At 48.1% G+C, this 23,827-nt stretch overlaps 2 protein-coding genes across 3 annotated transcripts; one reads left to right on the forward strand and one right to left on the reverse strand.

The window, feature by feature from the left end:
• Positions 1 to 10,619: 10,619 nt before the first annotated feature.
• On the reverse strand, positions 10,620 to 21,326 carry LOC123402295. Of its 2 annotated transcripts, none has more exons than XM_045096196.1 (8): positions 20,853 to 21,326; positions 17,451 to 17,734; positions 17,306 to 17,375; positions 17,137 to 17,192; positions 14,010 to 14,085; positions 13,881 to 13,917; positions 13,499 to 13,613; positions 10,620 to 10,991 (listed from the first exon to the last, which is right to left on the reverse strand). In XM_045096196.1, the coding sequence occupies exons 2-8, from the start codon at positions 17,732 to 17,734 to the stop codon at positions 10,793 to 10,795; spliced, it is 837 nt and encodes a 278-aa protein (XP_044952131.1). In that variant the 5' UTR covers positions 20,853 to 21,326; the 3' UTR covers positions 10,620 to 10,792. The 2 variants fall into 2 exon arrangements, with proteins under 2 accessions (XP_044952131.1, XP_044952130.1); XM_045096195.1 differs by having other exon boundaries at positions 17,451 to 17,743; positions 20,853 to 21,316.
• Positions 21,327 to 21,741: 415 nt separating this feature from the next.
• LOC123402296 lies at positions 21,742 to 23,618 on the forward strand. The gene has a single exon (XM_045096197.1). The coding sequence runs from the start codon at positions 21,778 to 21,780 to the stop codon at positions 23,521 to 23,523; it is 1,746 nt and encodes a 581-aa protein (XP_044952132.1). The 5' UTR covers positions 21,742 to 21,777; the 3' UTR covers positions 23,524 to 23,618.
• Positions 23,619 to 23,827: the final 209 nt, after the last annotated feature.

A 23,827-nucleotide genomic window follows, 5' to 3' on the forward strand; every position in this document is an offset into this window, starting at 1 on the left:
TGGATTGGGGATCCAGATCGGGAGGTCGTTGACCGAGCCGCTCGCTATCCAGCGTCGCGAGCTGGGCCCCGCACCGGCCCAGCGTCAACACCGCAGCGGCCCCAGGCGTTGCCCTGCAGGCCAGCCTCTCCCTCCGCCGGCCCAACCTCCCCACCAGGCCGGCCTTTCGGCCCAAGGTGCGTGCCCCGCCTATCCCCCGCGCCTAGGCGTCTTTTAATTATGTTGCGCCCGTGCGCTGTTTCAGCCTCTAGATGGGTTCGGCCCGTTTAGTATTTTAGGATTTTTCTCTGTGATTTATTATTTCAGGGATATAGGCATATTTCAAAAGCCCGTAGATATTTAACCGTATGTCGGATCGATGGGAGTTATATATGAAACTTGATTAGTTTTCCGCGTAGATTATTATTTTGCAACTTGCATGCATGTTTGAAATAGTTTGACTTGCCATATGCCTAGTTTTGCGTGCTGTCCTAATAGGAGATTATCCTGTATTTAGTTCAGTGCGTGTCCGGATTGCTCGAACACCGTAGATGAAATGCTCATGTTTTTAGGGACCTCTTGCCATGTATTTTAGAGTAGTTGTTTGTATTTTTGCATGTAGGATTCCATAGCTAGTTTGCTATATCGTGTTTAGGACATATTCTCGCATATACGTGTGGCGTTATTTTATTTTTGCAACCCCACATGTTATATATGTTTTCGGGGTAGAAAAATCCATAGAATTTAACTGTGCATTTATTTTTAGCTTTTGAGCAAGTTAGTGCACGTGATATTTTGCTATGTTGCCCTTTTGTTTATTTTGTGGGATTTAATCCGTACATGATATGAAGGAGTTGTCAACTAGAGATATGCCCTTGGATGTGTACGCTAGCCTCTGGTAATTTTGGTTGCAATAGAAATCCATGTTTAGGTGTGGTTTTCTTGCTCTCAACATGCTAGAAAATAATGCTGATTTGGAGATGCTGAAATATTTCTAAGTCTGAAATCTGTTATATTTTGTTGATGTCTTGTCATGAGTTTATCTGGTGATCTGTAGCTCTTCTGAGGTTGGTGCAATGGAGTTAGTTGTATACATTAAGATTCTCTAGCATGCTATCAATGTTCATGCCATTTGGAGTCCTGTAGCTTATGGTTTTTCTGCTGTCAATATGCCTTCAGATCGAAAACTGCACTGTCATAAACTGATATTTTCACTAAGTCTGAAACTGTGTATGAGATGCCTTTTTGTGAGTTCTTTTCCTAGTGATCCATGCTTACATGCTAGGTGTTATTAGTTGTATGTTATAGTGCTTCTTGCCCTCTACTGTCGCATGCCTTGGTTGAGCATTTTGGATTTGTCTAGCTAGTTGTTCGAGGGCGTATAAAATGCTATGTGGCTGATTTTGGGAGATTATGTTTATTTTTTGTTTAGCTTGTAGTTATTGAATCGTTGCTCCGTTTTGATCGAGTCCTATGTGAAACTTGCTTAGAATCTCGTGTAGTTTCATATTATCTTGCTGGTTGTATGTTTTGAAATGTCGTGGTTGCCAATTGCACGCATATTGCATTCATGCCATCATATCTTGCGGTGTTCGTATCTTTTGAACCGTAGCTCCGTTGGAGATGTTCTCTATGTGTAAATTGATTGTAACGAGGCGTAGAACCAGTTGAACCTATTTATTTTACTGTTTAACAAATATTTAAAAGTGTTAGATCAGATCTGGACATGATTATAAATTAACGTATGAGGTCATCTCGGAGATGCTATATGTCATTTTCGACCTCATTTAAAATGCCTAGATAGTTAGCTTAGTTACACTTCACCTCTTGCCATATTTAACCACAATTAATATTGTCGTGTACCTAACCGGGATAGAATTAAATCATTCGTATGTGGAGTTTCGTCAATATGCAACTCGTTGCATATTGAACTTCACTTAATGTGTAGTGTTTGGTTGTTGTGAATCGCCATGCCATGTCTTGCATATATTAAACTGATCATGCATCATATGTGGATTGCATCTTGTCGTGCATGTGCCATGGTGAATATCTGTGTTGATGTTTGTTTCCGGTTTCCTTCGTCTCGATAGAGTTCCGCCAGCGTGTCGGATTGTGAGGACCCGTTCGACTACATCGGTTCGTCTGCTTCACGGAGTCGTTCTTCTTCCAAGCGGGATCTCAGGGAAGATGACCATTTCTCCAGATACCATTACTATCATTGCCATGCTAGTTTTACCGTTTCTATCGTTATGTCTCGCTGCCTACCACCTGTTAAATATAAGCCTCCCGACATTGTCATGAAAACTATCAACCTATTCACAACCTAGCAAACCACTGATTGGCTATGTTACCGCTTGCTTAACCATGTGTTAGTGTTGCTAGTTGCAAGTGCAGTTGCTTCCATGTGATAACATGGGTTCCTTGTTACATCACCCTATTAATGCTATTTAATTAATGCACCTATATACTTGGTAAAAGGTGGAAGGCTTGGCCTTTCTAGCCTGGTAATTTGTTCCACCTTTGCCCCCTTAGTTTAGGCTACCGGTGTTATGTTCCATAATTGAGCGCTCTTAACACGATCGGGGTTGTTATGGGGACCCCCTTGACAATTCGTTTTAGATTAAAGCTGGTCTGTCAAGGCCCAACATTGGTACTACATTTGCCCAACATAATAATTTTGTTAATACTGAAAGCATAGGGCGTCATGAACCCGAGGAGTAATTCTACATAATACAGGCAGGGCCAGTGCTGGTCCAAAACAGAGCAGCTTATTAATGCTACCCGGGGCAACTCGACATTTGGCGTGGTAACCATCGCTCATCCGGTGTGCCCTGAGAACGAGATACGCGGCTCCTATCGGGATTGTCGGCACGTCGGGAGGCCTTGCTGGATTAGTTTTTACCTTTGACGAATGTCTTGTGCATCGGGATTCCGGTGATGCTTTGGGTAATCTCAGAGTTGAGGTTTTTCACTAAGGAGTCCGACGAGATCGCGAGCTTCGTGATCGAGGATTTCTATGCGTCTTGTGGTAATTTGTGATGGATTAGTTGGAGCACCCGTGCAGGGTTAAATCTTTCGGAAAGTCGTGCCCGCGGTTATGTGGCAACGTGGAAATTTTGTTTAACACTGGTTCTAGATAACTTGAAGTTAACTTAATTAAAATATGACAATTGAGTGCGTAACCGTGACTGTCTCTTTCGCGGGTTCCTTCTCCGATCGAGGACAAGGTGGGGTTATGTCTGACGTAAATAGGTGTTCAGGATCATTCATTTGATCATCAGTAGTTCACGTCCGTTATGCGTAGATTTCTCCCCTCTTATTTCTTGTACTCGTAAGTTAGCCACATCATATAATTCTTAGTCGCTTGCTCCAGCCTCACCACTTAACCATACCACACCTGTTAAGCTTTGCTAGTCTTGATACCTTTGGAAATGAGATTGCTGAGTCCCATGTGGCTCACAGATTACTACAACACCAGTTGCAGGTACAGGTAAAGGTTACTTGACACGAGCACGTTGATTGTTCATTTGGAGTTGCTTTTTCTTCTTCTTCTTCATCGATCTAGGATGGGTTCCAGGCTGGCAGCCTGGGATAGCAAGGATGGACGTTGTTTTCTTTTCTCATTTGTTTTCGTCCGTAGTCGGACCCTGCTCTTCTTCATGATGTTTATATATTGTACTGATGTGACTCTGATGTAACATGTGGCGAGTGTAAGCCAATTCCATATATCTCATCTTTTCAGTACATGCACTTGTAACGATATCCATTCTTGCGAAACGACGAGATGCGCTTCTATCTCTGACGAGGCCCTCGTGCCAAATTGAGGATAGGATCGCATTTTGGACGTTACAACGTCCCAATGCAAGTCAGAGGTGATAGGCATACTTTTCAAACGAGATTTGACTCCAACTCCAACATCATACCTTCCTATTAACTTAACACCATCATTGGGGTCCATCCAATTTAAGACATGTCTCACTTTTGCAACAAGCTCATCATAGCTAGGGCTTCTATCAAAGACAATGGCTTCCTCATCCCCATCCGCATTGTTAGTCAAAAATGCCTCCTTGTTCATATAATGAACATTAACTAGTCTCCCCACCTAGAAACAACAATAATACATTAAGCACATCAATGTCAATTTTTGGTTGCCTAAAATCAATCCATTATGCCCACATCATATGATACACTAAATTATTAAATAAAATCTACAACACATCATATTAGGCCAAAATAATATACCAACATATTGAACAAACCTATCTAATCAAACAACCACAAAGAAATCCCTAAAACTAACAAGTAACCTATTTATCTAACATAACCTAATATTCAAAAATACTCTCGAAATAAGATGTGGAAAAAAAATTTGGAGGGATCGGGGGAGATTACCGCAAGGAAGCTTGGGGGCTCGGATCTAAGGATTTTGATAGAGGGGGGAGTAGATCAAGGGGTGGGTGTGAGGGGGAGAGGGGGCCGAGAGAGATGTGTTTTCTCTGTTAGGTGGAGGGGGTGAGGAAGAAGATGGGTGGGTGGGTCGGGCCCGAGGCAGGTAAGTGACTCGAGTGATACGCCAGGGTGCCTGGCGTTTGGGTCTGGGGCCCAGACGCCATGACCCGTGGCGTCTGGCCCCTTTGCCACGTCGGCCGGTCAACGGAGGGGGGGGGGTTGGGCGGGCCCGACCCAGACGCCGGGGTGTGTGGCGTCTCCTTTGCAAACAAAACGCCACGTTTGATGGCGTCACACAAAAAGGTTAGCTTTGAACGTATTTTTAAACTAGGGTCAGATCTGCGTTTTCTTTCAGCTTTAGGTTATAACATTTTTTTTGCGAGGAGGTTATAACAAAAAAATTGACCCACCTATTGTGACCGGGTAGCCACGCCTCAAGTTGAGGCCCTATTTGTTTATAGGGATTAGACTAAAATAAATTTTTTAATTCCTATGTAACTAAACAGGAGGGATTTTTTTTAAGAGACTAGAAAAAGGGGGCTGCTACGCGTCCACCGACGGATGTTATCCGCCAGCTCAACGAACGTTGGATGTATCGGTGCAGCCGTCCGATCTACGTTCCCATACTCAATAGTTCATGAAACAGAGGTCGAGTTGCAGAAACAATAGCCGCGTTGCGAAAACAATAGATGCAGGGACAGATCTCGCGGTGCCTCATCCTCCTCGTGCTGGCGGGGCTGCTGTTGGCGCTCCTCCGGCCGCTGTCGTCGACGTCCAGGCGGTCCTTGCTGACGCTGCTCGCCGTGCCCAACGCTGACCTTCCGCAGTCGCCCTCGGCGTTCGCGGCCGCCACGGGTCCGACCTTGCCGACGTGCTCCGCTACCACGTCCTCCTCGCGTATCTCTCCCCCGTCGACCTCCGTCGCCTCCTGGCCTCTGGGAAGCTGGTCACCACTCTGTTCCAAATTCTGAAACAACTGCCCAGTTTCTGAAACAACGATCCAATTTCAGGAAACGGTTCGCGATTAGACGATGTTCCAATTTCTGAAACAACGGTCCAGTTTTAGGAAACGGTTATTAGGTCGAGGCGAGATCCAACGGACGAGCGGCCGACGGATGGATCGCGCGGATCAGCCGGTGGAAGGTTCCCCTAGAAAAAGATTTTACTGAAGGATCTTTTTCCTTTAGTCCCTAGAACTAAAGAAAAATCTAATGCTTTAGAACCAAACACCCCTAAATAGTCTTCGTGGTTGTTTAATTATTTTTTTTCACTTTTGCTTCACATGTAGGCCCTGTTTGTTTCAAAAGTCCCGGGACTTTTTTTAGTCCCAACTTAAAAGTCCCTAGTCCCTACCCGTTTGTTTCCAGGGACTAAACAGGGACTAGAGGTCATCAAATGACATGTAAAAAGACCATGTTACCCCTGATCATATTATTAAATAACACTTGTTCATAAGCAAATATTACAAAAGCAAAGAACTCTTGTTCACAACACTTGTTCATAATGAAAGATTACAGAAGCAAACAACACTTGTTCATAAGCAAATATTACAGAATCGAACAACACTTGTTGTTTCAACCGAAGTAATATCATTGCTGTTTCAACATAGAAGCAAACAACACAGCCCTACCATGACCAGGGCCAGCCGAAGGAGGACCATGGACGGCCTGTTCGTCAAGGAGAAGCTGCTGGTAGGAGCCCAAATCGGGGAAGTCATCCACGTTGCTATTCAGATAAAAAAAACCGGGTAGCCACGTTGCTATCCACGGTGCTACACATGTGAGACTAGTTGCATTTTCGATATACCACCAGCCTACTTTCGTATAGATTTGTGGTTGTATTTCTCCAGCTGCCTATCGCCGGTCGGGACGTTTTCGTTGCATGCAAAATGCCTCCTCTAGCATCATGGAAGCATGCCATCATAGTATCATTAAAACAGCCGGATCGTCCTCATAGCATCATCGAAGCAACCATGTCATCATCCATGGCTGGGAAGCATGCCATCGCAACATCGTCCAAACAGCCGGGCCTTCATTGCAGCATCACCGCAGTCATCGAAGCATGCCGCCGGAGCATCGTCGGTGCTGCAATGATGCATCGTCAACACTGAAACGGTGCATCGTCAACGCTGAAACGGTGCATCGTCGGGCCGTCGAAACCTCACAGGTGTTGCATCGGAATGTCGACAGACCCCGAAGCAGCTGCAACCAAAATCGTCGGGACACCGAAGCATCGTCGGTGTTGCAACGGAGCGTCGCCAGACCACTGAAGCATCACTGGTGCTGCGACAAAACAGTGTCGGGACACCAAAGCATCGTCCGTGTTGCAACGGAGCGTCGCCCGACCGCTGAAGCATCACTGGTGCTGCGACAAAACATCGTCGGGACACCAAAGCATCGTCGGTGTTGTAACGGAGCGTCGCCGGACCGCTGAAGCATCACCGGTGCTGCAATGAAACATCACCAGGACACAGAAGCATCATCGGTGTTGCAATGGAGCGTTGTTCGACCGCCGAAGCATCATCGGTGCTCCAACGAAGCATCATCGTGCCGCCCGAACCTCGCGGTTTTTGCAACGAAACTTCATAGAACCACCAAAGCATCACCGTTGTTGCAACGGAACATCGTCGGTACACCGAAGCATCGTCGATGCTGCAACGACGCATCATCGAGCCGCCCAAACCTCGCGCGTGTTGCAACGAAGCATCGACGGACCACAAAAGCATCACCGGTATTGCAATGGAACTTCGTGGGACAGCCGAGGCATCACCGGTTGCAAAGGAACATCATCGGGACACCGAAGCATCGCCGGTGCTGCAACGGTGCATCGTCGAGCCGCCCAAACCTCGCTGGCGCTGCAATGGAATTTCATCGGACCGCCGGAGCATCATCGATGTTACAATGGGGCATTGCCGCAGCGCAGGAGCATCGCCGATGCTTCAAGGGATGGTCGCAACATTTATAGTGGCTGGTGTTGCAATCCCGGAGCTTGCTGGTGCGGTAGCTGTGGCTGGTGCGTGGCGAGCTCGCCGAGGTTGTAGTGAGATGTCCGTCGACATGGCTGCTGCAACAGTGCAACCTGAGCACTGATGGTGCAAGAAAAAGTTGGTGTTGCTGCGATTCTCGCCCTCGCCTGAGTTGATGCTGCTGCGATTCTCGCTGGAGCTACGCGTGGGAAGGGATAATTTGCATTGCACGTACAAATCAACGGCTGTCAAACCGGATGATCTTAGCAGCCTCATTAAATAAGGCAATGTATATTACTTTGGAGTTGGCCTCTCGTGTACTTTAAAACGAACCGAAAACACCCGCCTAGCTAACCCCAGCCGTCGCCCCAAAAAAGCTAGGGCTCCACCGCCCTCCGCTGATGCCGGCGTTGGTCCGCCCCGTCTCTGATGGCCTTAGAGCCATGGAGGCGGAGTGGATCTCGACCCTTGTCGATAGGAGGGCTTCATTGTTAGATCTTTCTTTAAATTTTGATAGGATTTGTGTTCTGTTTAGGAAGGCGAGACGATGGCGGCTCCCTGAAGAAGGAATAAAGGTCTTCCCGCCCAGCCCTTGTTTCGATGATGTGTCTAGCATCGTTGGTGGCCGTGTGGAGGTGTGTCTCCGGCGGATTGATCTTTGATGAATTTGCCCGGATCTGTTCGTCGTGGTCGGTCTTAGGACGACGACTTTCCGACTGTCTACTACAACAACGTTTGCCCGGCTTCAACGAGGGAGGGGCGATGACAGCGGCGCGCCTTCGGCTCGTTTCAGTGCTTGTAATCGTCGCTGGGTGGTCTTCGAATCTGGATGTAATTTTTATTATTTTTAGTTTTTCTTGTACTACCATGATTGAAGATGAATAGATTGAAATTGTTTCTTGCATTTTTTTTAAAACGAACCGGAAACCCATATCGAAATAAACCGCACCAAAGTATTTTATGGTTTCTGGTTTTTGGCAGATATGAAATTTCCTTTTCTATACCTAATAATAAAGAGCCTCTATAATTTTTGTTATTCAACCCACGCTCCATAATTTATCTGCAACGTAAAAGGAAAAAACAATTCGCTGCAAAAATTATATCCGTACGCATCGCCTCCTCCCGTCGACCCTGGGCCACCCTGGCCTGTGCCGAGGCCACCGCCACACCACTCGCCGTCGTGGCCGACCTCAACCGCCACCGCTGCCGATCTCAACCCACCCGCCTCCGCGACCGTACATCTCCCCGCTCACTGCCCCCGTTGCGGCGCTCATGCGCATCGCGTCGACCCTAGTCCACTCTGGCATGTGCCCAGGCCGCTGCCACACCACTCGCCGCCGCAGCCGACCTCAACCACCACTGTTGTCGATCTCAACCCACCCGTCTCCGCGGCCATACCGGTGCCCGCTTGCTGCCCCGTTTCGGCGCTCGAGCACAGCTTCTAGATCAAATCAATGCGACAGCTACAGTGACTGGGGATGATGCGTCTGCTCGATGCAGAACGGCGGCGGCGCGCGGATAAGGCGCGGCGGAGCAAAGTACTTGCTGGTGGAGGCGTGCCTCCATGGCTCACACGGGGAACTCCGAGGTTATGGCGCGGCAACGGCAACTCCTTATGGCCAGATAGAGGCGCCTAACCTTTGCTCCCCTCCTCGTATCCCCTCCTCTGGCAGGAACTCATCATCTGGTGAGATCCCCTCCCCATGCCTCCAACCGTGTGCCAAGCACCGGCAAGAAATTTTGTTTTGTAGGAATTTGTTTGCTGATGAATGAATGTATTGAATGTAAGATTGTATTGTTGTAGAGACAGAGAATGGAACACCGCCTTCAGTTTATGACCTGATCCCACATTCTCTACCCCATGGATGAAATAAGATAACAGTCCATTGATCAATTCACGTAGCCTCTTTGTTTTGCTTTGCTTGTCCCGGTTAATTTCTCATCATGATGGAATTAACAATGGACGGATTGATTTTTCAACAAAATAGGATAAGACTGACTACATTAGTTAGTTAGCTTATTATTTTAATAAATCAAAAAGATTAAAAAAAGATTAAAATTGTGTGGTATTTTTTTTCTCCCGTTGCAACGCACGGGTCCTTTTGCTAGTTATTAAAAAAAGAATAACCCTCGGCCTCTGCATCAAACGATGGATATATTCATCTTTATTATATTATTCAACGGAGTCTAATAATATATATATGGATCTATTTAAAGTCACTTTCATGACGATCTCTGTCGGTACACCTGCAATCTTGATAATGTGCATTGACCTCGTATCAACACACACCATCTAATTGGCCTCACCAAGACCAGGACTCCAAGTGAAAACCGTGTTCTAGAGACCTAGCAACGGCATTGTCGTGGAGCTTAGACGCCGGTGCTCGGATCATGGCGGTGATGCCAGTCAACTGTGTACTCTCGCCCGACAGCGCTTTTGTTATCTTTTTCTTTTTTGCGCTTTGATCTTATTGTTCAGCCGTGTAACATGCTTATTATTTTATATATGAAGCAAGGTGAATGTACGTTTCAAGACTATTTGGTGGCAAGAGGATAGACATGAATGATTTGCATGGGATTAAAATACTTCTATGCTGAGGCTTTTAAATTTGAAGTTGGAGCAAGAGCAACCGCAACCTTATTTTTGTTATAAAAAATGAGCAACCATGACTAGCTTAATGTTTATTACTCAACTCAACTGTATGCTAGAATCAACAGGAAATTTGAGTAAATGGATGAATGTGATTCAGAACAGGGTATTATCTATCCGGGATGTACTTAACTAGCTAGACTAGTTAATTGCCCGAGCATTGCATATTCAAATGGAAAGAGAGGGGGAGAGAGAGGGAGCGACAGAGAGAGATTGATTGAATTAGAACTGTACACACTTTTTAGGCTTGATGGAGGCAACATAAAGCATACTCCCATTTCAACTCAAGTCTAACAGCAGGTCAATGCACCAGTATAGCCTTTTTGGGCAAATGTTACATTAAACACCATGAACTACCACGAGTCTTTTTAAAGATTTCACTACGGACTATATACGGAACAAAATGAGTGAATCTACGCTCTAAAATATGTCTACATACTCCCTCCGTTCCTAAATATAAGTCTTTTTTGAGGTTTTTTTTTGAGGTTTTACTAGGGGACTACTTACGGATGTATATAGACATATTCTAAAGTGTAGATTCACTCATTTTGCTTCGTATATAGGCCCCTAATGAAATATCTAAAAAGACTTATATTTAGGAACGGAGGGAGTACATCAGTATGTGGTTCATAGTACAATCTCTTAAAAGACATATATTTAGAAACGGAGGAAGTAAGAAATAAGAACTCTGAAAGGTAAAGCTTGCTTCTGGTTGTAAGTTCATGTACAAACAATGGGCGGAAGTAAAATCACAGTTCATCATAGATGGGAGGAGCATTTGTTGGGGCAGGCCCCTCTTGCACTTTACCCAAGATATCTCCAGCTGATACTGAGCCTGATCTGATAGCATCGGCCAGCTTCCTTTGCAGAGTCAACAGGCCAATACGTCTTGAGACGACATACAGAACCGCCAAGGAGAACACGAGGAACCCAATGGTCAGGATGATCCTGGAACAGATAATAATAGTTAAAAACTGGCACGATCCAGACAGTATAGTTGTTATAGTATCTACAATCGGAAGTAGCAAATCTGAGCCCTATAAATCCGCGGACGCACCCAGACTAGCCCGCAGCCGGCAGGTCCCCATTTGCCCGCATCCACAACCACACTCCCCATATCTCAATACCCAAATCCATGCAGGTCGATCATACAACGCAAATTCATCATAAACTTAACGATACAAAGATAGTGTAGCCCAAATAAATTCATTGCATGTCAAAATAAAATTCAATAGTTCATACATATATAAGCGATACACGAATGAATCAATGATTTCAGTTCTCAGGGTCGTTGATCCTCTTCTTCTTCTTCATGCGAAGCAACTACTTCTTCTCTTCATTATCCAAGAGGTTGATGTCCTGCAACATTATCCTCAACTCCTCTGCCTCTCTCGACTTCTCTTTCTCGAGCTCAAGACCATGCATTGTTACCGTTTGTTCAAGCTTCCATTTACAACCTTCTCTTGCCTCTCCAATTCAACTTTGTTCTCCTCCAAGATCAACCTCTCCTGGTCGAACTCCATCTTCTCCCTTTGCACATTGACGAACATCGTGTACCATTCCTTCTTCACCTCCTTGGCGAAAAAAATGCCCGTTCAAGTGGCAGACGTTTTGCTTGCCACGCCTTCACACGCCACCCTCGCCTTCTCCCACTTGTTACCCATCACATGCCGGTTTCGGCGCGGTTGCTTGCATGTCTACCACATCATTTTTTTTCTTCTCACCCAATCCAATTGATTGAGCGGGGAGCTAGACCAATCTTTTTCTTCATCTTCTTCGCGGCGTTTTTAATATCCTTAAGAACAGACTGCCACTTGGGTTTCCCATTCAATTTCATCCAACAATGTGAAAAAGTGAATGCCTTCTGCTCAACTTGATTCTACAATGCCGCCACCAAAGTTGCATTGGTTTGAACTCCGATGCCGCTTTGGTTCCGGCCAACAACTTGTTTAAGACAACCAACAAATTTGCTCAAGACCTTTTGGATGAGTGACCATCTATGTTGGAGAGAGGATGGGACACAATTGGTAATGATTGGTGTGGCTTCACATACTGTTTTTGCTCATTGTGAAGTTCTTAAAATTTTCCCAATATTTCTTGCCTTTTTTCTCGGTTCCACATATTGGGTCCATGCTCGTGTTACACCAACTTTCAGTCTTTCACACAACAAAACATCTACAAAGTGTGTGAATGCCAAACCTCTAGGCTTCCCTACTTCCGCACCAACTTTCTTCTTCATTGTTCCCTAAAAAAACTTCCTTCTTCATTTTAGTGTGTGGTGTTTCCTCAAATTTAAACACGAATTGGTATCCTCCATGGTAAATTGCAAAGACTCTTGACCATCATTTATCATGTCATGCAATATTTGTTACTACAATATGCATTGCAATTTAACTATCTTCCTACAAGTTTGATCTGATGGTATGTGCAACAAAAGAATTAAGGAATGCAAGTAGGTAAGGGACAAAGATTGTGTCGGGTCTTGGTCGGGCTTTCCGTCGAACAACATGTGGGCATGCCCGGAGTCGGCATTGCTCGACGTCGCCCGATGCATTCAGAGCTACAGCGAGTCGGTTGTCATGGACGCGTCAGGGACGGCTTACGAGAAGCTCAAATCCAGGATGCCCGTCCACTGAACGGAGTCAGGCTCTGCCAACAAGTTGTTTGTCCCCACGGCCACAACCTCCGGATTGGTGGCTGTCGTGGCAAAGTCCATGCCCTCAGCAGCAGGCATGAAGGGCATCCCAAGACCGGCCACCTCCGCAGCTGCTTTGGTCGCCGCCTCACGCTCGCGTTGTCTCCAGCGGTGGTCTTTCCAGGCAAGGTTCTCCGCCTTGCAAGGAACAGGTGTTGCCTTGCAAGGAACAGCTAAGCCGGGGAGCCTGGCCGATTCCGCCGAGGCATCACCCGTGGCCATGGCGGCAGACAGGGTTGTCAGCGATGACATCGACACCGATGGACGAGGACAGTGAGCAAGGGAGGAGGTGGGAGGTTGTGCGGAGGCGGGAAATGGGGGACGGGTGTAGGAGGATTTCAGTCGAAGTGGAGAAGCCAATTTTGAGAGGATTTGAGATGGATCCGACTTGTCGGAGCCGACGTGGTAGGCATGTCTGAGCGTCTCCATATCCTCCCCAGATATGAGTCAAGTATGGGGAGTGTCGGTCAGTCCGGACATTTGGGCCGAATTTGCAAGGTCCGGTTGGGTGTGGTTTTTGCACCCGGTCAGTGGCCGGCAGTCCGCCCAAGCGTTTGGGGATACATATGGGGGGTCCAGTTGTAGATGCTCTTACACAAGCAGAAACTTGTCTTGCGGGTCACAACAGGAGCTAAACCCATTTGTTCCATTTAGTTTGTTCAACTGAAAGGCCAGAACAAAGACGAAGACTGCACGACCACATCGTAAACGATGGTAATAAGGCTGGTTCTGAGTTCTACGAAAGATAGATGCTACATACCTATCAAGAACATCTTGTCGTTGCATCGTGGAGAGCAAACCACGGGTGCGCATCAGCAAAGAGCGGTGCCCTTGATATTCACCTTCAGCCTTTCGGAGAACACTTGTCGATTCATCTGCATAAAAAGAAATTAATATTAGCTAGCAACTTGGCCTTAATAGGTCTGGAGATGCATTAAAATCGCAGGAAAAAGAGTAGTACTTATTCATATGGAAAACTTGAAGCACATGAGTATGCCATGGTTCCTTAGTAACAAATTAATAACCAAAACAAGTATAATCAAATAACAGTACATGTGTGAGGAAAGCCTGACCAGGCTTAAATGTACAGAACCTTACAAGCGAGCATTGTAGGCACGGGCCTTAATCACAGGAAAACTTACCAAAAGTTGACAAGGTATTAGCACTTCTTTCAACTTCCTGTCATAACATCTATAATAAATTACTTCTGAACTTACGACCAGGAAATCATTAGCATATGAGATATCAACTATACACGCAGGAGTGCTAACCTGAACCATCAACTGCCGTGACCTACGGAGGCTCTCAGTAATACTTTCTGCAGCGGATGTCATCCCAGCCTTTGTCCTACATCATTAGCAGCCTCATGTTAATTATAGAATGAAATAACAAATATAGCAGGCGATTCTTTAATTAGTTCAATGCGAATTCATTTCAAGGTCATATAAAAGAGTTACATCAACACAACGATTTTAATTTCTTGACCACATTTCCTAGTTCAAGCAACGAAAGTTATATTTATCCATGTTCTCTCCATATCGGTGGTGAACATCACTATCTCTGTCAGGCTGTCACCTATAGGGACATAACCTTCCATCATTGCACACAGCCACTGCCAATCAAGCATCCCCAGTACGTACCACACTGCTGCATAGAAAGGAGGTGAGATCATGATTGATGAGCTATGTGTGGCAGTGGCTGGTGCTGCTATGTCGACACATTCCCAACATGCCAGCTGCCTGCCGCACCCTATGCACACCGACTGTCTCAATGGTTCCAACTTTCAACCATGCAACACTCACTGTAGAAGCCAGCCATCACACCTGTCTAGTTCCGCCTACTTTGCAAACAAGCTCGATCCCTTTAGCCGCCAAGCTCTTCTCCAAGCACAGGAGTTATTGCCAAATTTGTGTATTTTACTACTTTATGTTCTGTTTTGGCATGTGCCTATTTCAATTCTTGTTTGGGTTCAGTTACTTCAGGTTCTCCGTTATTTCTCAACTGACGTATCCACCTTCAAAAAACATGGGGGTCGTTCCGAAATTCTCGATAAAATGGAATTAGCATATCTGCATTCTTCTAGGCAAGATTTTATTTTTTAAATGTCTACACAACAAATGTGTTTGGGGCTGCATAAATCCAACCTAAATCTTGAGGTTTCTCATAATGTTAGTCTGTTACAGTTGCTCCCTGCAGTTTTAACTGAGCACAACATTCATGGGAACTCTGCCGGTGATGGGGCGGGCTGCGGGCAAGTGAACAGAACAGGATGAAGGAGAAGAAGAGAAGAGATACACTTTTTTATTTGCTGCTGATCCTTGACTGGATATCAGCATGGCAAATATTCTGTGACATAAACAGCTAGTGTGGCAAAACCACCTACTCCCTCCGTTCCTAAATATAAGTCTTTTTTATAGGTTCCACTAGGGGACTACATACGGATGTATATAGACATACTTTAGAGTGTAGATTCACTCATTTTGCTTTGTATGAAGCCCCCTAGTGAAAGCCTGGCCGGCGCCGGCGCCGGCGGGGCGTTCTCGGCTCCTCGCGCGGTGGCCCCGATGCGGGACGGAGCGGCCACGGCGGGATGCGGCACTAGCGACGGGCGCGGCGGCTCTCCGGTGCAGTCTCGGCGGCGGCAGAGCGTGGGCCGTGTGCCGGGCGGCGCGGTGGTGGGGAGGCATGGCCGTGGGGGCGGCTTCCCTCGGCTTTGATCTAGATCGGGCGGGGGAGGTGCCTGGCGGGCGGTGCGGGTTGGAGCTGGGGCGGCCCCGTCGCGGTGGTGCGGAGCGGCGCGCTCGACCATGTCGGCCCGCTATGGAGGCGGGCGGCAGTGGCTTGGCGGCGCTAGATGCGGGCGCGTGCATGGCGGATCTGGCGCCCTCGACGGCGCGGCCGCGTTCGGCGCGGGGGGCTAAGCGGTGCGCGGCCGCCGCGCGGGTGGTGGGGCGGCGCGAGCAGGCGGAGTGGCTGCGGCGCGAGCGGGCAGAGGGGCGGCAGTACGAGGCCGACGGCGTCCTGGATCTGGATGCGGCGGCGCATCTGGGCCCGGTTGGGCCAGATCTGGGCTCAGCAGGCCCGCTCGTCCTGGGTTGTCGGTGCTTTGCCGCTCCCGGCAAAGACGGTGGTGCTGCTTTGCCGCTCTCGGAGATGTGGAGGATGGCAGCGCGGCGGCGCTGCAACTGGTGGCTGGAGCGGGGCGGCTACGACGGCGTGAGGTGTCGTGTGGTTTTTGCTGGCCGCGTGTGACTGGTGGTTGGCGGCGGCAGGCTCTCTGATGCATCAGGGATTCTTGCAAGGGACGTCGGCGGGCTGCGATGGCAATGGATTTGGTGAGCTCCGGGCGAAAGCCTAGCAAGACCTCGGTTGATGCCGGCGGCGACAACGTCTTTGGACGTCGTTTCCCTCCTTGGAGGCGTCGTCGTGTGGAGACCCTTCACCTCCCTTATCGTCTCAGTCAAATTCCGGGTGAAAACCTTAGCTCTGGCCTTGGCCGCAGCGGGCATCGACGCGTTCGGTCGCTTCCTCCTTGGGGGCGATGCCTTTGGAGGTTCGGTCCCTTGTCAGCTCTGGTGGCTATGGAGTTTTTGTCGTCGGCCAGGTGTTTGTGCGGCCTCGGGGCCGGTGTGGAAGTCGGAGCGGCGGCTCCGAAGATTTCCTCTGCGTCTGGTGTTGCCTTTTGTCGCTTGGGCGGCAAAGTCATCGACTCGGCTGGAACGTGGCCTCGGGGCCGGTGTGGATGTCGGAGTAGCGGCTCCGGAGATGGTTGTTGGGTGTCGGCTTCGGTTGCTCGGGTGATGGAGTTGGCGGCTCGTTGGATGCGCGGCCTCGGGGTCGGTGTGTGTTCTTGTTGGTTGTAAGTCGGAGCGGCGGCTCCGAAATAGGGTTGTAGAGTGTCGATTTCGGTTGCTCGGGCAACGGAGTTGGCGGCTCGGCGGATGCGCGGCCTCGGGGTCGGTGTGTGGGTCGTCTTGTTGTATCGGTTTTCGGTCGGTTTTCCTTATTAACTGACCAATTCTTCTTCTTCTATATGAAAAGGCAGAGCTCCTGCTGGTTCCTCTAAAAAAAATCTTGAAAAAGATTTATATTTTGGAACGGGGGAAGTACATGTCAGCAGAACCGCTGATCCGAACCACTAATGGCCATATGAGAATGTTAAATAACCAGTTCCATATTTCAATAAGTTAAATAGACTTCCTCAATAGCCCAAGTGACAAAAGTAGACTTGTTCCGTTAGAACTGAAAATTAACAACCTTTGGGGACCTTCACGAAAAGTCTACACTTGCAGTAAATTCCCGTGAAACTGAACAGACCATCAACCACATTCTACAACTAACCTCTCAAATATTTCAAAAATATACCAACAATACAAAGAAATCATTTAATCAACTTACTGGAGATTACGCCTCCGGATAGTGGACTCTTCTCCACCTCCCAGAAGAAGCTCTCTCTAGAGAAAGCAAAATTAGAACGTGAGAGGACCTTGAATTACAGGCAAGCTAGCATTGCTCGGGTAATAAACTATCAAATTAATGGAGCATATTCTGAAGAAATATCACACACCTCTTCTTGAGCAGCTTTTCCAATATTCACTTTTGCTTGCAAGTTAGCACTCCTCAGGTTCACACGCAGCCTGAAAACACAAAATCAGTTGTATACAAAACCTAAAGAAACAAAGCAAACAAAAAGAACTCTAAGAACAGAATACCTCTGATATTGTTCCTTCCATGACCCTAATGTTGCCTGTCCAGACTGAACTTCTTCAAAAGTGGGTAGCTGCTCTGCCAGAAGATCAAGCCTGCACTGCAGTGCATTGAGCAATTGCAGTGCATCCTGTGCAGAACCGTTCAACCTAGGAAGAGACATTGCTTCTTCTGTCCCTTTCCCCATCTTCCCACAGGATTCAATTGCAGCAATGCACACCTCAAGCTGTGCAACAGCTTGGCTCCATTCCTTTTTCAGGTTTTCAACGGCTTGTGTGACTTCGTCCATCTGTATTATCTGAATAGATCAATTCAGTGAATTTACCATGCTGCTACTAATCATCAACTGTTAAAGACGAGACAAAATGGAATCAAACAAGAAACATTCAATTGGACAAACTGCCAAACCAACAGTGAATCCAACTAAGAAATTACACTGGGCTAGGCTCACCTCCTCCTGGTCATCAATTTTACCACCTCAATAGGAGATTTCCGTCCAAACATACGCTTAGATAAGGGAAGTGCAGGAATATCTGCCACAGGAAGCACAACCTAATCTAAAGTTCTAAACTAGAATGTGTAAGCAAAAGCTGCTGATCCAGCTGCAGTACTTAGTGGCTGGAGCAGTGGAGCTCCAGACGGATGGTTATTGAGGGCCTGTTCGGTAGCTCGCCAACTCCCAGCTTCCGCAAATCTATGAACGGAGTTGGCCCGAACGGCCCAGCTCCAAGAAGCTGGCTTCCAGGATCGAAGCGGCACGCATGTACAAAAACGCGGAGCTGCAATTTGGGCGATCCAGGAATCGGGAATCCTAGAGTTGACGTTATTTGCAAGCAGATGCCACCGCTAAGTGACTCGAGGGGTTCACGTACCGGTTCGCTGCTTCTATCTCGCATCTGCTAATGTGTTCGACTGGGCCCTATGGCCATGTTACCTCTTCAGCAGGTTGGGCTCGAGCCCGTCCAGGCAGATTGGCGTGCTGGCACGTACGAGAAGCTGGAACGAGGAGCCGAACGTATTTTTGATGGCTGGCGCTCCCGTCGGAAGCTGGCAGTGGAAACAAGAAGTGGGATTCGAGGATTCGCAGGAGTTGGGGAGCTACGAACAGGCCCTGAATTCCAATTTAGGTGGTCCAACTCAACAGCACTCAGACAAGGGCCATTACCTAATCCAAAATCAAATCTGTCTCCGTAAAATCCAAACCAAACCCCCAAGGTGTGGAGGTCAGAGTCAAACACGCATCTAACAAACTAAATAGAACTATCATAAGAAAGCAGAGACCATAAGTGAACATTTGCACATCGGTTAGATGAATGATTATAGTTTCAGAAAATGATGGATATGGTTACAAAAATCTTCTAGCACCTTTTGAAAAATCAATCCCATCAAGTATCCTAGATTGAACATTCTGTGGCTTTAACAAACAATCAAGCTGTTGATTGATGTTGATGTTTTGTTGTTGCAAGCAGTTAATTGCTTCGGTTGGGTTATGTCTTTTTTCATTATTAATAATTTGGCTATGTGCATGGGTGTACTCCCTCCGTTCCTAAATATAAGTCTTTTAAGAGATTCCACTACGAACTACATACGGATGTATATAGACATACTTTAGAGTGTAGATTCACTTATTTTGCTCAGTATGTAGTCTCTAGTGAAATTTCTTAAAAGACTTATATTTAGGAACGGAGGGAGTATTTGGTATCATCTTGATATTAATATATTACCCCAATAAAAGAATAACAACCAATGAAGTAGCAATACAAGAAAATGACAATTAAATGCAAACATCAAACTTTGGAACAGAGTTAACTACAAAAAGTTGGACCAAAAGAGTGCATTTTTTTTGTTTGATTGCCAACAAAATCTCTGCAAGGCAATGAAACACAACACAATTCAAAATCATGTTGGTTTGTCATATACTCACATTTATTCTTGAAATTTAGGGTTCGTCTTCTTTCACCTAGATTAGAGGTCGCTCAATCCCCTCTACTCACAAAATTGTGAAACAAATACAAAAAAACCAGCACCTCGTGACTCCCAGAACAAGCAACCAATCACATCTGATAGGACCAAAGACAAAGGACGGAAGCAGATGAGGTGATCCCATGACGGGCTCGGCAAGATGATTATAAAATGGCGATGTAGGTGGACATTTCTGGATCTGAAGCCATACCCAGAGGTGTTCTGTATTGCTGGCGACCATGGAGCTCACTGGAGAAAAGACTTTGATGTAGCAGCCGCTGATTTGATGAGGTGGCACTCGACTGTCCTTACAGGTGGAAGATTCAAGATCTGGCGCAATGGCTGTTGTTGGGTTTAGTTCCACGTTGGTTGTGGGAGACAAATCACGACTTAAAAGGGTGGGCGTAGCTCCACCTATAAAGCTAGAATTTTAGGGGGAGAGAACCAAAGACAATGCTTGGTGTAGTAGGTCAGTGCTGCCCCGGCAGCAGCTCCCTATTGAATAGAAACAGCGTGCTTTCTGAACAAGTACACTCTGTATTTGATAATATGACCCACCTTACTTTGCCACTTGCCTAGAAGGCCTGTTTACTTTGACATGGATGAAATGCCCCACACTTTACTTTGCCCATCTGATAAAATACCCTATTTCAGTTTTAACAGGTTTCTCGTTAATCTAATATCACACCTCCAGTGACCTTGTTGCCACTGCCCTCTCTCTCCTCTCATTCATTGTCACGGCTGAGCTAGTTTCTCTTCAACCGTAACTTCAAATTGGCTGAAATTTGAACATCACACTCACATGAATATATATTTGAATGTATGTACTTTTTCAGATTTTTCTGTTGAGTGTGAAATCTTGATCGGAATCTGAATTTGAATGGACAGAAACTTCAGATTGAGCTTGTTCTTCCACTGTAACATAGAATGAGCTGAAATTTGAACCATACACTCTTTTCTTTTTTTCACCTCAAACTTCCTTTATTCATTCTCGATACAGTCAGAAGAATATGCTGGTTTTATGTTAAAAAATCAATTTTCTGGGCAGTTCGAAAATTTGGCCAAAATCTGACTCAGATTTTGACCAATCTGCCATGATTTCCAGAAATTTCGACAGAATTTCCCCACAAATAAACTTAATAAGGAGTGACAGAAATGATTGGGCAATGAAACAACAATCATTTTTTTACCCGAAACTGTAGGAATTTCTTTCCCCAGCGTATTTTTATAAATTTTCAGAATAAGTGTTATGTACAAAGGAAAAAAAAACTAAAGCCTAGGAGTCAACAATCATGTCTTTGCTTACATACAAAAGGAAACACAAATATGAAGTGGCAAACCCCTCTTCGGGCCGAGACATCCATTTCTAGGGTTACCAAACTGGAGAAGTGCTCGGGAAAAATAAATCAGACAAGTGATTCCGAGTGATAGGGAAGAAAACTAACCTTTGCGCCGCTGCGAAGGTCGTCCTCTCGGTGGGACTGCTCACCGGCGGACGCAGGTCACGGACGGAGTGGTGCAGATGCAGGAGGGCGCGCGGAGTGGGGTGGAGGCACGAGCACGGCGGCGAGCGGTAGCGCTAGGGACTCGTCCTTCGTCGTTGCTGGCCGCCGGCGTTGCCTGCCGGGATCGCGAACGAAGTGATGCGGAGGCAGGTCTGTGCGTTCCGTGGTGCGAGCGCTGGGGCGGAGAGGGAGGCGAGTACGGTTCGCGCAGCGTCCACTGCCGGAGACGAGAGATGTAACTCAACCCAGCGTACGCCAGCCGTCGAGGGGGGGCGCGAGAGGGGAGGACGAACGGAGCAGAGGAGGTGAGTGCGCGCTGGCCGCGGCGGTGCGCAGCGCAGGGAGCACGAACGGAGCAGAGGGCGGTGGTCCGTCGAGGACGCCGGTGGCTGGTCGATCTGGATCCGCTCTAGTCATTCGATCCCCCTAGTTGGTTTGGGCCCCAAATGACTTGGTTTTCAACCGAGCCCAACTCCGTCCACTCAAACAATAAAAAATCTTGGTTGATTAGCCCATGGGCCAACGCAGCCCCTGATGCATGCAAGCTTCTTTTTGTTTTTTCCTTTTTTTGCGGGTGGATCTCCCGCATGCAACAGCATGCCATTCCGTACTTGTTCTTGGCGCGCGCGTCAACCGTACTACTCTACACGAGAATGAATCTTTCAAGTCCCCGTGCATGCAGGACGGGAGCCATTGCAGCCGTACAAGCTAAAGCAATCCAATGTCTATTCTAGTTCACTGCACCACTATCTTTAGTAGTGGCATGCAGATATATACGCGCCACGCGCCACCAATCTCCCGTCCTAGCTTTCGTTCCCCCCCCGATGCGCGCCACTGCCCGAAACCGAGCGGACGCCGACCGATCATGGCCATGGTCATGGAGAACCAGCAGCCGGTGGCGCAGATGCAGTTGATCCCCGCGCCGCCGCGACCGCCTCCCCCTCCGCCGCCGGCGCCCCAGGCGTACAAGCACCACTGCAAGGTGTGCAAGAAGGGGTTCATGTGCGGACGGGCGCTCGGCGGACACATGAGGGCGCACGGGATCGCTGACGACGCACTGGCCGCCGAGGACGCCTTCGATGACGATGGTGGTGGCGCCGGCGAATCGTCCGAGGCGGGGAGCCCGTCGCCGACGACGGCCAAACGCATGTACGGGCTCCGCGCCAACCCTGGACGGCCACGGAACTGCCGAGTGTGCGAGAACTGCGGGAAGGAGTTCACGTCGTGGAAGTCGTTGCTGGATCATGGAAGGTGCAGCTTTGACGAGGACGAGGATTTGGATGGCTCGCTGCGTTCGTCGTCGCCGCTGCATAACACCGACCAAGGCCTAGAGGAGGACGAGGAGGATGAAGGGGACCTGGCGTTGGCCTCCGGGTGGTCCAAGGGGAAACGCTCCCGCCGCGCTAAGGTGATGACCATGTCGGAAGGGCAGCAGCCAGGCCCATCAAGCGAGGAGGAGGACCTTGCCAATTGCCTTGTCATGCTCTCGTCGTCTCGTGTCACGCAACCAGCAGCAGTCATTGTGGACGCCGACCAGGAGTCGTCCGCATCAGCGAGCAAGGACGAAGAAAGGAATAGGCTCATGGTGCCACAGCCGCTCTCCATCATTCCTCCCATAACTGCACAGTTCAAATTTTCTGCCCCTCCGATGGTAGTGGCGCAACACGTTCCAACCGTCCCACGCGGCTTGTTTGAATGCAAGGCGTGCAAGAAGGTGTTCACCTCACACCAGGCTCTCGGCGGGCACCGTGCCAGCCACAAGAAAGTCAAGGGGTGCTTCGCCGCCAAGCTTGAAAGCAACCGCAATGAGACTACCACCCATCATCAGCCTATGGCATCGGCTGCTCTACACGACAACACCAAGGCCATCCGTGAGGGTGTGGGAGATACCAGTGCAGAAGCAAAGCCCGCTAATCGTGATACCAATCTCAACGGCAAGGCGACGAGCGTTGGCGCCGGCGAGATCGTCGTGGCCACTGCAGCGACGGAAATGGCCATCATGCCAATCGCTGATGCAGCACCGGCGCCAGTCGCATTCTCCCCGTTCAAGAAGAAGGGCAAGGTGCACGAATGCTCCATCTGCCACCGCGTGTTCACGTCGGGGCAAGCGCTCGGGGGCCACAAGCGATGCCACTGGCTCACCTCCAGCGCGACGGACCCCGCCAAGCTCCAGCCCGTCGTTCCCGATCACCTCATGGCGGCCATGTGCCACCACCTCACCCTCGGCCGCCCGATGTTTGACACGGCCGACCAGCGAATCCTTGACCTCAACGTGCCAACAAATCCGTCGGCTGAGGCGGTCGCCACCAGACAGGCCGCCGAGCTCAACGATATCCCGCTCTGCCTCAACGCGCCGGCGTCCATGTACGTGCAATCCTGGACGGGGCACAGCAATGCTAGCCACGTGAACAAGACCGCGACGAGCAGCCGCAACGACGCGGCTGGCGGAGGCGCCGCGGCCACGGAGGACGAGGCGGATAGCACCAGTGCGAAGAGGGCCAAGGTCAGCGACCTCAAGGACATGAAGGTGGCAGGAGAGTCACTGTCGTGGCTGCAGGTTGGCATCGGCATTTCCTCGTCGGAGAACAACGAGAAGAGTACTCAGGAGTGAGCCTAGAAGAGTACTCACAGCCGAGGTCACACCAATTAATCTACCAATCAAGTAATTAATTAGATTATGACCTTTGTTCGGTACGTATATATATATATATATATATATAGTGTAAGCACTTACCATATGTTAATTGTCACATATATACTCGTATATATATGATGCATATGCATGTAATATTACTGCTAAGTTAGAAATTAATTGCCCTGTGTGCATACGTCATCCCAACTTCCGGGGAATTACCGTTGGCGACTGTAATTATGCAAGAGTCGGCTTATTCAACATGTTTCCTCCGGGTTTTTAG

This window comes from Hordeum vulgare, chromosome 6H (genome assembly GCF_904849725.1).
Source record: "Hordeum vulgare subsp. vulgare chromosome 6H, MorexV3_pseudomolecules_assembly, whole genome shotgun sequence".
Taxonomy (NCBI): Eukaryota; Viridiplantae; Streptophyta; class Magnoliopsida; order Poales; family Poaceae; genus Hordeum; species Hordeum vulgare.

Bases quoted from the DNA above. Each gene is read 5' to 3' on its own strand.
- LOC123402295 (XM_045096196.1), bottom strand. From the start codon at position 17,734: ATGGACGAAGTCACACAAGCCGTTGAAAACCTGAAAAAGGAATGGAGC. The intron at 17,193-17,305 runs GTGTGTGATATT...TGCTTTCTCTAG, and splicing joins GAAAAGCTGCTCAAGAAGAG to AGAGAGCTTCTTCTGGGAGG. The intron at 13,918-14,009 runs GTTAGCACTCCT...ATGTTATGACAG, and splicing joins CACGGCAGTTGATGGTTCAG to GAAGTTGAAAGAAGTGCTAA.
- LOC123402296 (XM_045096197.1), top strand. From the start codon at position 21,778: ATGGCCATGGTCATGGAGAACCAGCAGCCGGTGGCGCAGATGCAGTTG.